General features: G+C 40.7%; 1 protein-coding gene across 1 annotated transcript in view; it reads left to right on the plus strand.

Moving 5' to 3' along the window:
- The window catches only part of myom3 (myomesin 3), a 70,717-nt gene that overhangs the window by 48,004 nt on the left and 6,925 nt on the right, over window positions 1-15,788 (plus strand). Inside the window, exons 20-32 of the mRNA XM_034103372.1 lie at window positions 2,395-2,576; window positions 3,252-3,363; window positions 4,650-4,806; window positions 5,413-5,519; window positions 5,797-5,841; window positions 6,077-6,213; window positions 9,388-9,532; window positions 10,027-10,086; window positions 10,744-10,811; window positions 13,401-13,511; window positions 13,792-13,879; window positions 14,051-14,089; window positions 15,041-15,146. Coding sequence (XP_033959263.1) covers window positions 2,395-2,576; window positions 3,252-3,363; window positions 4,650-4,806; window positions 5,413-5,519; window positions 5,797-5,841; window positions 6,077-6,213; window positions 9,388-9,532; window positions 10,027-10,086; window positions 10,744-10,811; window positions 13,401-13,511; window positions 13,792-13,879; window positions 14,051-14,089; window positions 15,041-15,146 — 1,357 coding nt within the window. The remainder of the gene's footprint in view (window positions 1-2,394; window positions 2,577-3,251; window positions 3,364-4,649; window positions 4,807-5,412; window positions 5,520-5,796; window positions 5,842-6,076; window positions 6,214-9,387; window positions 9,533-10,026; window positions 10,087-10,743; window positions 10,812-13,400; window positions 13,512-13,791; window positions 13,880-14,050; window positions 14,090-15,040; window positions 15,147-15,788) is intronic.

Below are 15,788 nucleotides of genomic sequence, written 5' to 3' on the forward strand. Positions count from 1 at the left end.
TAAATGTTCTATTTAAGTCTCTTTATAGGAGAATATTATCGCTATATTAAGATAGAGATCACATGAAGGTATTTCAAGGTATCTGAAGAAGTATTTTAAAAACTGGAGAGTTGAGGTGCGTTTTCAAGTATTCATTCCCTAAGAATCTCATATAGCAAAAAACATCTATAAAGGAGAAAAGTTGGTAAAAACTGAAGAAGACGTGAATGGAAAAAATCAAATGTTTAGCAAGCCGTCATTATTTTTGACTAACAGACAGAAAACAATGTGTCGATAGATTGTTAGTTACAAAATAAACATGTAACAATATGTTTTCCTTCCCCATTGGAAATTACATTGCATTATTATTAACACACATTCTGTACAAACACACACACACACACACACACACACACACACACACACACACACTAGGGCTGCTCGATTATGGCAAAAATCATAATCTCGATTATTTGGGTCAATAATTGATATCACGATTATTAAAAACGATTATCCAAAACATCTATTTATTGAAAAGAAAAATTGGAACAGTATGTTTTTAAAAGTTGATTACCCTGAACTTTAAAGGTGGGGTAGGTAAGTTTGAGAAACCGGCTCGAGATCGCTAGAATTTGAAAATACACAACCGGAGAAAATCTGCCACTTCCTTACAGAGCCCCTCCTCCAACACACACGAACGCGCACATGACCAATGAGGGCACGAGATAAGTTTGTGCCCCGATGGAAGGCTGACAGGCAGGTAGGCCATCCAATCCGTTTAGCCAAACGGATTGGTTGTACTTTTTACAGTATTACGGCTTCTACAGATGAAATTTTTTTATGGATTTGTTGTCAAAGCACTTAAGATATTCTTATCGGGATGTTAAGAGCATTCCATGGAATATAACAAAAAGTGTATCTCGAACCGGTTTCTGAAACTTACCTACCCCACCTTTAAGTATAATTCAACTGAAAAACAAAAAAATTGTTGTAATTATGTTGTTTTCATAATCGTTGCAAGCCAAAATCGTAATTGCGATTACAATACGATTTAATTGAGCAGCCCTAACACACACACACACACACACACACACACACACACACACACACACACACACACACACACACACACACACACACACACACACACACACACACACACACACACACACACACACACACACTCACAGACTCACCTGCAGTGTGTGGTGTTTCAGGTTCCGGCCCGCTCCTATCAGCCTCTTGTGATATTAATATAGAAAAGGGAGGCTCTCTCATACATGCCACTTTTGAAGCGCAGCTCGTTAATCTCTGCAAATGGGCTTTCCTCTGTGACATTAATAATTTAAAAGTGACCGAAAATCATTAAGGAAATTAACTACCAAGTGCCGGCAGGGAGTCTGTGGGGGTAGATTAAGAAATTTGACTGTACTCGTTTGGACTTTACTATTAGTTCTGATTTGTTATGACTTTCCAAGAAGAAGTGTTCAGTTAGTTTCTGATATGGTCACTCAGGGAATATACTATTGTTTTATAGCTGACACACTTTAGGATCTCCTGCAAACATCCCTGACCCTGTTACACTTATGACTATATTTTATTGATTATTTTATATTATATTGGTTTAGACTAAATCAGATTAGATACATTAAGGTTAGATAACATTTGATGTACTTTAGCGATCTGAAATTGGTAAAATTATTTTTTGTTTAAACTGCAGCAGTTTAACTATGCATTGCATGAGTTAAAAAATAAACAGTAAATAAATACATCCACAGTAGAAATATAAATCTATAGACGGTCTTTAGAATACCCAAAATAAAATATAGAATAATAGACTAACCTACTACCAATAAGATTTAAACGAGCCGTCTTAAGCTCATTTTCAGGTTTCATATTTGTATTTTGTGCCTCTACTGTTTACATTCTTTAATGTTCAAAAAGTGATTTAATGGGTTGGAGCACTAGCCAATAGAAGCACGAGTGTTATATAGTGATGTCACTATGTAACAGAAGTAAACAAAGGAGTCCAATGGAGGCGTTTCAGACGGGAGGAGTGTGTGGGAGAGAAACACCCTCTCGACGGAACACAGGGATTTTAGCCTTAGCAGACCATTAAATACACAAACACATATAGGAAAGGGAAAAGCCCAGAAGGCATAATAGGCCCCTTGTAGGATAATTTACAATATGCAAGTGTGCAAAGTAGTTGCAATGTTTTGAAGTTCAATTGAAAGGCAATGAGGTAGAGTGTGAGTACAATTTGTACTTATTTTTCAGCGATATTGAAAGGAAACACAGTGGTATAAAACAAACGACAAAAACTATGAAGCTATGTCTTCTCTGGTAGCCTGAGCTGAGGTGTTTTTCGAGGGTTTTTGCTGTGGATTATTTTTGCTCCTGCTCCTTGTCCAGGTTGCCCCTATGACGCGGAGGTCAGGGAGGTGAGTGCCGGCTCTCTGGTGCTCCTGTGGGCCGCCCCGCTGTACCAAGGGCAGGGTCCCGTCACCGGATACTTCCTGGAAATCAGCGAGGGCGACCGATCAGACAACTGGACTACTCTGAACGAAAAGCCGATCACTGACACACATTACAAGGTGAGTGAAGCTAGAGGAAAGAGGGATTTAGCCCCCACTGTTGTTTTCTTCCAATTAATGTATTTTACAAGAATATAGACCACTACCGTACCAACACATAAAGTAAGAACTTCCTCAGGTGAAGCTTTATGATAGATAAAGATAACAACTTTTTAAATCAGGATGTGTCTATTATCTGATCCAGGAATGTAAAGATATTCCTGTATTGACGATAACTCTAGTGTATAAATGAAAATCATTTAATGTTATATAAATACACATAGGATCATTTTATGAAAAATAATTCAGCCTCTCTTGAATCATCTCTGTTTCTGTTTCTTCCCTAACAACTCACACACACATTTGTATAATCCATTACACAAAGTTAAAGATGATTTTTGACAGATGGCATTACAATTCATTTCTTGAGGAATCGTAAAAATATTGTTATGTATTTTTCTGACATGAAAAGGTTGTATTGCTAATCTGATATTGTGACAGCCCTCATCCGATCTAACTCTGATCTAAGTGTATTTAATAATTGTATGAGCAATTGTATTATTGTTATAACTCTAAAAATCCAGCCTGCTCCAGTATTTCATTCCCTTCTGTATTTGTGGGTCCAAATGCTGAAATAGCCAAGATACTTTATGACAATAGTGTGTAAATATGTGATGTGTTTCTCATGACTTCCAGGTCTCAGGTCTGCAGGAGGGTCACACCTACCGTCTCCGTGTGGCGGCTGTCAATCAGGCTGGAGTCGGTCCCGCCTCCCTGCCCACCGAGCCGGTCACAGCTCACACCACAGGTCAGCCGACATGCCTCCAGAAAAACTAATATTATAATATTTATTTGAAAAAAATCCCCCTGCCAGGCTTGTTGGAGACTCTGGACCTTGGATATGATAATAGGAAAAGCAGCCACTCTCCAGTCTGTGGAGAAGTTATTTATTACGACAAGCTTTAAGGGACCTCTAGTATCCTCAATATACACATACAGAATGATAAGTGCCTTTAAATGATATAATATGGTTAACTCATATTAGCCTTCTAGCAGAGGGTTTAGTGGGAAGAGAGATACTCATTCTCATGTATGTCTGTTGAATATGAAACTGGATGATGAGACAGTTAGCTTAGCTTAGCATAAAGACTGGAAACAAAGGGAAACTGAATCTGTCCAAAGACTTCTGGCTCCAGCTTTATATGCAGTGGCGACTGGTCATGCACAGCCCCAGCTAGTGTCAGCAGAAAGTAATTCAAATAACAATAAAAAAAAATGCAAATAAATGCAAAAAAAATACATCTTAAAATATATGTTAAGATCCTGTTTAATCATCTGATTCGTCTGTACATTGCTGTTTTAGTCTGTGTTCTTCTAATTGGTGTCTACAGTGTGCCTATTGAGCCGTTTTGAGCGACGTGGGTCAAGCCCACAGTCTGTGGCCCCGATCTAGCCCCTCTCTCTCACTGTCAAAGTGAACCTGTACTGTAAAAACGACACTGCGCATGCTTGCATACCTACCAAACGTCATCTCATAATTCAGAGAGCTGATTGGCTGTAAGTACGTGTGCCGCGATAATAGTACATAGTTGTTTGTGACGAGACGAGAGAGAGCAGCGATTAAAATCAGTAAAACTGAAAGAAAATGAATGAAGTTGACCATCTACTTCGCTTTGGTAAGTTCATTTTATGTCATCTTTTGCCTATAGGCTATTGCTCTGCTGGATCGATTGATATTGTGACCTTGAAGCTTATATATACACATCTAAGTTGTTTGTGTCCCACCACTTTTGTAAATATAAAAACGTCACTGTTTATATGTATCGGACAAACGTAGAGTGATTTGAATGTAATCACGTAACTCTTTGCAAGGAAGCAAGTTTCCCAAAATGTCAAACTATAAACTTCCTATGTCCATCCGAACATTGAGAACATTGGTTTTAACCAGAGGAGCTGTAGCAAAGAGACATTTACATCATAGATCATTTTAAACAAAATGCAACCATTGGAATCTTTTTATCAAAAATATATTCAAAATATGAATCTGATTTTGTTCACAATGCAGCCATATTCACCCACCCTTTCATGCTTTAGGTGCAAAACACATCGAGATTGGAGTGGACGACGATGGTTTCATATTTCTGGGCTACGAGGCTGAGGGGACGGACGAGGAGAGCAAGTTTCTGTGGAACAAAAACTACACCGAGCCCATTGATGCCCAAAGAGCTCAGGCAGAAAACACGAAGTGCGGGTAAGGCATACGTGCAGCATGGACTGTACGTCTTTGCTTGTTTCAATCCAAAACATCTTTGGCAGTCGGCAAGAACAATAGAGGATGTTTAGAAGGGCTCATTCAAGTTGTCAGAAATGATTTTTACACTGCAACAATGAATGCCTTGACTTTTTCGGATTTTGTAGATATTTTGAAACAGAGTTGGGATAATGTTTTGCATGTCAGAAGTACAGTATGTCTCAAGTCTTTGCATCAAGTCCCAAGACAAGACTACAAAGTCACAAGTCCTAAACATTGAGTAAAGAGTCCTAAAACAACATCTGAAATGTGTCGTTTTCAAGTCTTTGGTGTTAAAGTCCAAGTGAAGTTGCAATAAAGTAATATTTGTCCAAAGTCATCAAATGTGTGACTCTAGTCTGAAAACTGTCCACACCTTACGTTTTTAGATTCAAAATGGACCCGATCAATTGTAGCTTCTCTGTAAAGCACTTTTTTTAAACTGTGTGACCCCAACTAAAGGCCTGTCTCTTTTAAGTTTCCCATTTCTTAGTTTTAGGGAAGCACGCCTGCCTGCCTACTGTCTTGCTTATTGACTTCTTGTTAAACAATACCTCAACATTTCAGGTCTGTCCTCACCTTCTCAGACCCCTCTGAGGAGGATCTGGGTCTCTACACCGTGGAGACCAGCGACAACCCAGACCTGTCGTCCAGCTACGACTTCACGGCTGAAGGTAAACTACAGGAGAGCAGAAGGTTAAACCGTCTTGTCTAATTCTCAACTTTTCCTCAGGCACATCGACAATAACAGTTCAGCATCAGTTGTGGCAGCATGAAGAGCATTGGACTTTTAATTTGAAGGGTTATCAAGTTTTTCCCTCTAGCAAATAAGTATGCCTCTCACAGCCACTTCCACAAGGTCACTGGTTTAACAAAGCGTAGCGATCTCAATCTACGTTCAGCTCCTGTCAACATTTAATTAACCTTCAGCTGCTGTTTTATTCTCTGCAGACCTTGAGAGACTCAAAGAACTCAGCTGGCAAGTCAGAAATCCACGTACGTACCAAAGACATTGCACTGTTTCACAGAGAATGATGTTCCGCTGATGTGTAAAATACATATATTTAATTTTAAAGGTAGATCTTAAGCTGGTATCAGAGTCCTTTTCTTCATTAAACTTGATAAATGTTCAGAATTTGGTAAAGGTTGACATGTAAATAGAGCCAATTCGAACACATGGTGTACATACAAAGCTAGAGCACGTCCTGTGATGTTTTGTGTTTGCTGACAGTGATAGATCTGAAGTCCGGCTGGCAGGTGGAGGTTTCTGAGAAAGGTGAAGTTCGTCTCTGGCTTCAGACTGAGAGCCTGAGTGATGAGGCTGAGCTGCGTCTCATCTTCAACGACAAAGAAATCAGCAGCTCTCCGGTAGGAAACGCTGTGTTGGTGTTCCTGCAATACTGGAAGTATGAGCATGAATCTAACCTCGTCAGGATTGAGATTTGACATCCACAGTTCTTTAAAACAAATCGTACTTTAAAGTATTTTGGGATAAAGACACAGTTATGCTTATATTCTAGTGTTTCTTTACTTCAATGATAAAATGGCAGAATCCTTTACCAGTCGTTTGATGATTGATATTTAAAACGATTGGACAAGATGTATGTGAGGCCCATCCTGCCTTGCTAAACCATGACTTAAGCAAATCATGTCACCACTGCAAAAGGGTTAAAGTTTGCGAGATACTTAAGGTTAAGTTAAAGGGAGTTACGTGGCGTTAAACACTGGTTCTTACATTTCCCATGACTGTGAGTTGTTAGCAGTTCCAGAAACTTGACATGTTCTGGTAATCTTCTCAGATGGTTGTATTAACATAAATCTTTCAGGCTCAAAGAGTTCCAACTCTCCAACATATGTAAAAACAAAAACAAAGATGTCCCCAAAAAATAAACACAGAGATATATTTGGTGTCACATAACTAATTTGTTCCTTTTTACTTAATGATTAAGCATCTTACTGTACAACCCCTCGAGTTTCTTTAGTTGTGATCTTTTGGACTAAACTACCTTTTATAAATGACAGCTATTTGAATCCCAGTGCTCCCTCCACCGTAATAAAATGAAATTCAGTCTGAAAATCTTCCCTTTTTGAAGGTTTAAATATGTAATAAAATATCCAGTCAGCTATTTAATGGGCAGCTCTAAAGTCTGTCTATTTAGTGTGGAAAGCATTTAAATCACAGATGTTCTGCAACTTTACCAGGATACATGAAATTAGTGTGCACATGCATGCAGCTGCGATTATGACAAGTCACTATGAATCAAAAACAGCAATTAGTGTTGTGATAAACTTCCAGGAAGGCAGCTAATAGAGGCTGCCAACGAGGATGAAGAGCAGGTGTGCACGGCAGCACAAAGGTCTCGAGACTGAGCTAATAAACAAAGTCTGTGAGACTTGAGGAGCAACTGAGCTTAATGTGGAGAAGGAGCAACATCTGGTGCAAGTGTCCGTTTTGGTTTGATGCCCAAAATGCAAAGGTGGACAGCTTTCTTATTTCAGTAGTAAACTGTATTCCATTATCTAATATTATATTATATTGATTCTCTATCACTGTAGCAACTGTAGAAATATAAGGAATGATCTGTGAAATGTATTAAGACATATTGTAATGATAACACACAAACTTTTATTGTATTTCTTTTGCTTCTTTTTCAAGTCGATCTGTTTGCATACTTACACTAATATGTGTTTCACATATTTCAACAATGACCTCTAAATTCATTTGCTTTCATAAACATCCTCATAAAAGCTTTAGCTATTTGCAACCAAAACAAAAAGCTATTTCACAAACACTCTCACCCAATGACAACATAATGGAGTGCAGCTGCAGCAAGGGCGGATATGGAGACAGTGATTTCACCTGCCGATTTAAAGGGCGATCTGAACCGAGATGACTGAAAATAAAACTATATAATCATCAAGTCATCAACAGACCTCTCCAGCATTTGCATGCGTTATGACCCAAAGTCAAAAATAATCTTCAATGCTTTCAAGGTTATTGAACCGTGCACTGGTGTGTCCACAGAGAGGAGAGCAAACACAGCACAGTATATTTACAGTGGAGCCACAACTCTGTCAGAAAAATGTGTGTGTCTGTGTTTGCGACTGTTTGTTTGTGCGAATGTTTTATATCCAGAGGCTTCAATTTGGTTTTTATTTATTCCATTATTTCTCCATATCAGAGCTCCGTCTGAACAGTACTGATTACATGTTATTTCTAAATGAGCACAGCTGAGGTTTGCAAATTCAAAAAGCCATTTAGCCGATTAGGGCCCTCCGCTTGCCGTACATCACAAATCACATCCAGCTTATCAACATTCAGGACACGCACTTCTCTTGATGAATATAAAAGTCATACAAATATGCTTAAAAGCTGCTTCCTGTTTGTTTGTGTGTCTGTGTGTGTGTGTTAGGAATGTTAAAGGTCACCTATTGTGCAAAAAATACTTTAAGCATTTGTGTTCTGAAAGTGTCAGGAAAAAAGATTCGCTCACTTTTTGTCCTGATCCATTTATATAAAAACCTGTCTGAAAATGAGCTGATCAGATTTTGGCCACTTTATGATGTCATAACGATTATTTTTTAGGCTTGTGTAACCATTAGCCAATCAGCAACCAAGGTAACCCCCCCCCCCCACCTTATCACCTGAATCTCCACCTAGAGCACCATTGTGTTCTTTTTAACCAAATATCTCTCATACCTCATTCACACTAACGCAACTCCGGTTCAAGCTCCGTGCTAGAGCTTTTCAGGTTCAGAACCGGTACTTCGGTTTAGCTCCGGCTCTTTTCACACCGCCCAGAGTCCGACTGGTGCTGCGTCATTGCGTCATCGTTTGCGTCATGACGTAACCGTTTGCGTGCCTGCTTCATAAAGCCAAACCGCGCGGAAACCCCTCACAGCTGACACCTACAACAACAACAACAACAACAATGGCCGATTGTGCTCCAGCTTCCTCTGTACCTCTTCGGAAGACCAGATTCCCAGTAGGTAGCTGGTCTCTTCAGTGGACCACTGCTGCTTGTTAAGTTTCTCCATCGTTGTGTACAAGCTGGATAAAACACGGGCTTCTTGTTGTTGTTCAGGAGTTGATCCCGCCCCTGCCCCCGCCTCGACGTAAGCGTGACGTATGCGGTGCTTTTGCTCTGGTCGGACAATTTTTTGATGCTCGAAATGAACCGGATTCCGGAGCTAAGAGACTGCTCCGCTGCGGTGTGAATAGGAAAACCCGGTGCTTTTCAAGCTCTAGCTCTGAACCAGCCCTGAAACACCGTTGGTGTGAATGAGGTATCAGAGGGGCGTGGGGAGGGGCTCCTTATTTTCATCTAAAGTAACAGACAGAGAATCAGCACTTTTCAAACAGGGCTGAAACAGAGGAGATTATGGGATGCTTCCACGCATGATCTGTTCGGTATTTGGAACCAAACACTTCAGAGGCATGTTTTGTATATATCTGACACCTATAATATGTTGATGAAAAACAGTATAATAGGGAACCTTTAATATTTGATCTACTCTGTGAACTTCTTCTCTCTTCCGCAGCAACGTAAGATCACCTTCGACAGGGCCAGCGGTCTGGTGGAGGTTCTGTTCGAGCAGCTCTCTGCGGAGGACGAGGGCTCGTACACGGCGCAGCTGAAGGACGGCCGCGCCAAGAACCAGTTCACTTTGGTCTTTGTGGATGAAAGTGAGTCCAGCGCCAATAAGCGTCATATTGGTTTTTGTTTAATACCAGAATCATCTGGAAGAGTGTCATTTAAATAAATGTCTGTTAAATCACCATCAGTCACTAAACAAAATAACACAATGGTGAGTAACTCTCATGATTTTGACGATAGCCTTGATGTTTGGAAAATAAATGTATTAATTTCATGTTAATGATACACATATGATAATATAATGTAAATAATCCACCGGATAATAAATGTTCACTTTTCTAAAGTTATGGATACAGACTCTGCCTCCCCTCACTTTTTTTTAGTGCAATCAATTTGCCAAAATAGAGACCAAATACACAAAAAGCTAAGATAATATGAATTTGAATGAATTCAGTATTATATGTTGAGGTTATTTTGGAAATAAGAGCCTTTTTGGAGCAACAAGTTATCATTGGTTCTCCCCATATGAACTGTGTGAATCTACTGTGTGAACGCTGTCTGATATTGTTTGTGTCTCTGTCAGAGTTTCGGGAGACGCTGGCCCTGGTTCAGAAAAACCGGCGTGACCATAAGAGAAAGTCTGGTAAGAACCCTCCAAACTTCAGTAACACACTGTGATAAATAGAATCACCTCTACTAGTTGCAATGGCTTTTTGATCTAAAATATAAACAGACATCTGTTGCATATTTCATTTAATTTCAAACCTTTATTTATACAGATAAATCCCATTGAGATCATTGATCTCTTTTTCAAGGGAGACCTGCTCAAGAAGTTCCACATGAAACATAAAAACATAAATAGAACAACAAGAAAGACAGGAAGCTTTCTGTAACACTGAACTCTGTGTTTTCATGACCTGTGCTCTGAGATGTGATAAGGAGAGGTTTACCACTCTTTTGTGTATATAGGCCAATGTCCCAGTGCCCGCTTGTGCAAACACTCCGTCTCACACCATGTCAAATATTCAAAGTCCACATAAAAGACAGTTTGTCTCTCACCTGCAGACTAACATGATGCAAAACATATTTTATAGAGGGACGTGTTTATTTATTTCATGTTAATATAAATTGTCCCTCTCTTATTGCAGGCAGCTTCTCCCTGTCAGTACTCTTGTGTACCACACAGCCATAATTGATGTATTATGATGCAAGTGTGATTCATCGGTTGCTCTGAATAAATGATGGTCTGTCTGTCGGCCACTGTTTCTAGATGGTTGATCATGTCTTCTGTATTCCCAAGGACCGTATTTCGAGGAAGACTTGTCGTGGAGTGTAAATGGGGATTGTGAACTGGTTATAAAGTGCAAGGTACTTTTTTCAAGAATAAATGTGCTAATTTCCGTATGCAAACTAGCCTAACATCATATTAAGAGCCTGGAACAGTTGATACAGTACATCATTCAGAGGCAAGTTAATGTTCTACTTGTAATAATAGATAAATGAATAGTTCGGGGACTTCGTGAAGTTGTTTCTGCACCAGTAAACAAACAAGATATAACATATTAACTAGTGGACTTTAGACCAACAGGTTTTATTACATTACATTGCATTTTGCTGACGCTTTTATCCAAAGCGACTTACAATAAGTGCGTTCGACCAACAAAATACAAACTTGAAGAAAACAGAATCATATAAGTACATAAGGTTTCATAGAGCAAAGCATTTCAAGTGCAACTCAACTGGCCAGTCCTTTATTAGTATATAAGTGCTTTGTTAATAGTTCTATTGCTCGAAGTGGAGTCGAAAGAGATGAGTTTTCAGTCTGCGCTGGAAGGTGTGTAAGCTATCTGCTGTCCTGATGTCAATGGGGAGCTCATTCTACCATTTTGGAGCCAGGATAGCAAACCCACGTGTTTTTGCTGATGGGAACTTGGGTCCCCTTCGCAGCGAGGGTGCAGCGAGCCGTTTGGTTGATGCAGAGCGGAGTGCACGTGCTGGGGTGTACTGTTTAACCATGTCCTGGATATAGGAAGGGCCAGATCCATTCGCAGCATGGTACGCAAGTACCATTGTCTTGAAGTGGATTCTAGCAGTTACCGGAAGCCAGTGGAGGGAGCGGAGGAGCGGAGTGGTGTGGGAGAATTTAGGAAGGTTGAAGACCAGACGAGCCGCTGCATTCTGGATGAGCTGCAGAGGTCGGATGGCACATGCAGGTAGACCAGCCAGGAGGGAGTTGCAGTAGTCTAGGCGTGAGATGACGAGAGCCTGGACCAGAACCTGCGTTGCTTTCTGGGTCAGCTGGGGACGCATCCTCCTGATGTTTCAAAGCGTGTATCTGCAGCAGCGGGTTGTAGCAGCTATGTTTGCAGTGAAGGACAGGTTGTTATCTAGGGTCACACCCAGATTCCTTGCAGTCTGAGTCGGGGAAACAACAGAGGTGCCGATGTTGATTGTTAGGTCAAGAGAGGGCCAATCTTTTCCCGGAAGGAAAAGCAGTTCAGTCTTGTCAAGGTTTAGCTTGAGGTGATGATCAGACATCCACTGAGAGATGTCAGCTAAACAAGCAGAGATGCGTGTGACGACCTGGGTCTCTGAGCGGGGAAAGGACAGAATTAATTGGGTGTCGTCAGCGTAGCAGTGGTATGAAAAACCATGCGGGCTAATGACAGATCTGAGCGAGTTTGTGTACAAGGAGAAGAGGAGGGGACCAAGAACAGAGCCCTGAGGGACCCCTGTAGTTAATAGACAAGGGTTGGACTCGGACCCTCTCCAAGTTACCCATTAGCTACGGTCTGTGAGGTATGAGGTGAGGAGGAAAAGTGCAGAGCCTAAAACTCCAAGTTCTTGGAGAGTGAAGGAGGATCTGATGGTTCACCGTGTTGAATGCAGCAGACAGGTCCAACAGGATGATGACAGAGGAGAGGGAGGCTGCTTTAGCAGTGTGCAGTTCCTCAGTGACAGCAATGAGAGCAGTTTCTGTGGAGTGACCTGCCTTGAAACCAGACTGGTGCGGATCCAGAAGGTTGTTCTGATGGAGATAACAGGAGAGTTGTTTAAAGACAGCGCGTTCAAGTGTTTTAGACAGGAACGGGAGGAGAGAGACAGGCTTGTAGTTTATAACATCGGACGGGTTGAGAGTGGGTTTCTTTAGGAGAGGGTTTACTCTTGCCTCCTTGAGACTGTTTGGAAAGTGACCAGAAGTTAGAGAAGTGTTGATGAAATGGGTGAGAAACGGTAGAATATCAGGAGCGATAGTCTGAAGGAGCTTTGAAGGGATAGGGTCCAGAGGACAGGTGGTAGGGCGGGTAGAGGTAATGAGGGTAAGAACCTCACTTGGAGAGAGAGGGGAAAGGAGGTTAGTGTGCGGGTGGAAGGAGGGTCTGGTGACCCAGTGGTGAGTAGAGGTGAGTCAGAAAAAGAAGAGCGAATATCATCAACCTTTTTTTCAAAGTGGTTAACAAAGTCGCTTGACAGAAGTGAGGAGGGGAAGGGGCTTTGGGAGGGTCCAAGAGGGTGGAGAAGATGGAAAATAGTTTTTTGGGATTGGAATAGGAAGATTGGATCTTATCTTGAAAGAAAGTGCTTTTTCGCTGAGAGATCGAAGCAGAGAAAGAGGAGAGGAGAGCCTGATAGGTTAGGATATTACCTTTGTAATTTACCCTGTTTCCAGTCGTTATGCTAAGCTAGGCTAATGGCTTGTGGATTCAAGCTACATATTGCATGGTCAGAATAACGAGTGGTGTCTTTTCATCAAGCTTTTGCACAGAAAAGCAAATAAGCACATTTGTCAAATAGAAAAAAGTTTCCTTTTAAATTCTGTTACACAATGTATGATAAACCAGTAATAACAGCAACTATTATAACACTGGTTTGCATTCGTAATGTAGATTTTATACGTACATTATAATCAGTTTAAGATCATTTTTTATTCAGGTATGTTTTTTCCTCCATACACAGGTGACCAATACACACAAGGACACGTCAGTGAAGTGGTTTAAAGAAGGCGTGGCGGTGACGCAAGTCGTGTACGACCAGTCATCAGGAGTCAGCACTCTCACCATCCCACAGGTACCTAAACTGATTATGCTTTGTTTTCCGACGGAAATATGTGGGAAGTTTAGAGCTCAGGGAAATGTGAGTCAACATTAATAATTTGTAGCTGGTGCAGTGAGAGAAATAAGATTAACACACCGTTGATGTTTACACTTTTTTGTCTTATTCGCTATTATTTAGTGTGTATTTGGTTGAATATAAATATGAATTGAAGGTTTTCTCCAGAGGTATCAATATTTCATTTGAGAAGCTATGAATATTTTAAATTTTAAAACAATGCTTGGTCATTCCTCAGGTTACAAAGAAAGAGGCAGGTTCCTACAGAGCGGTGGTGACAGATGGGAGAGGAGAGGATGTCAGCACCTTAGAGTTACTGGATGACGGTGAGACGTGACCTTGTCCCCAGAAAATAGAATGTATTCCTGTGTGGCACAAATTGGCACAAACGGTCCATTCATTATGAAAGTGAGGCGATTAAAGTGCCTCTTTTACCTCGTCCTTAGTATTCAGCTACCTACCTCTAATCTCCGCTTAATTTGTATTTTTATTTACAGAGTATGACCAGCTTCTCCAGCAGCTGAGCAAACAGTGCGGTGAGTGATTCCCAGGTGGAAGCCATACCTTTGTGAAATGTACCGGAGACTTGTTGTTTTTACAGCAGGTGTTCTGTGTTGGCATGGGGATAATACGACAGAAAGCCATGTTAATGACCTGTGGTGCATTTGTGCTGTTCCTGAATATTAATGAATTCAAATGAAAAAATAATAATTTCTTCATCAATAAATCAGCCGTATTACCTTGAATGATTGAAGGAAACATTTGTATTTGTATTTTGCTCGCATGCATCCAAGTCATCCAGTTGTTGCTCACTGCTTTTTTCGATATTTAAGAAAATGTTGCTTTCTGAAACACTTGCTTAAAGGTGGGGTAGGTAATTCACTTCAGAAACACTTTTTGTTATATTCCATGGAATGCTCTTAACATCCCGATAGCAATGAATATATTAAATGCTTTGACAATAAATACATCCAAAAATTCATCTGTGGAAGCCGTAGTACTGTAAAAAGCACGACCAATCGTCTGAGCCGGCCCGGCTAAAATAACTGGATGGCCGACCTGCCTGTCAGCCTTCCATCTGTGCACAAACTTATCTCGTGCCCTCATTGGTCATGTGCACGTTCGTGTGTGTTGGAGGAGGGGCTCTGTAAGGAAGTCTGAAGGAAGGGGCAGATTTTTTCGGCTGCGTACTTTCAAATTCTAGCGCACTCGAGCTGGTTTCTCCATTCTTACCAATAGTCTCATGCTTGTGCACGTGTGTTACTAGTCCATGATAATGTTTTAAATAGAAAGCAAATATGTCTGTTTGGGAAGTAGTAAAAATATGACTTGGATTATTCAGTTTTTCAAGAATTCAATGTGAGAAATTGACAAAGAGTGGGTCATTGATATGAAAATGATAATTGTTGGGTGACATATTTCTTTAAATTACCAAGGAAACTGAAATGTATGCTAAGTAACTCTGCCTTGTCTCTCCGTCTCTGCAGCATTGTCTGCCAGCCCTCTGAAGATTCAGAGCACTGCTTTAGGTTTCAAGCTCTACTGCTCACTCAAATACTATATAAGCTACATGAAGACCAGCTGGCACCTCAAGTGAGTCCACATGCAGAGCACCTCTCTGACCTGACACCCCATGTGCATCTGCTACCGAGGAGGAAGTTTCCAAATTAAATTCTGACAAACTTTAAGTAAGACCGGAATAGCAATGTTGAGAATCGTTATGTGTAGGAACACCAGCACCTGCACAGGGAATCAAATGGGAAAAAAAGCTTGTTTTTGCTTTAGTATCATGCAGTGTAGGCACATTGTTTACTGGAGGGCACAGCATTGCAATGCTGTGCCCCTAAAGACAGGAAATGTACACAATATTGAGGCGCTCTATGCCTAACCAGTGTGTGTGCCAACAACACAAACACAGTTTCAGATCAGATCCACACACACTGGCTTGACTGCACATACACACACTCAAATACCAAATAGAGGTATATAAATGTACCCTGATATTTCTCTTCATGATGGCAACGTCTGGAGCACCTTTACTGAAGTTCAGCCTCTAAAATCCTTATCAAAGTTCAACTGCTGACAGCTTTAAAAGTTCAGGATCTCCAAAATAATCTGTGAATAAGAAGTGGATCATTATGTCTGCCTGCAAATGTTGTTATGTGGCAGCTTGGGGCTCATCTGGACATTTAAACACCTGCTTCATCCTACCTATCTGTCATAATCAAAAACACA

Source organism: Pseudochaenichthys georgianus, chromosome 16, assembly GCF_902827115.2.
Source record: "Pseudochaenichthys georgianus chromosome 16, fPseGeo1.2, whole genome shotgun sequence".
Classification (NCBI taxonomy): Eukaryota; Metazoa; Chordata; class Actinopteri; order Perciformes; family Channichthyidae; genus Pseudochaenichthys; species Pseudochaenichthys georgianus.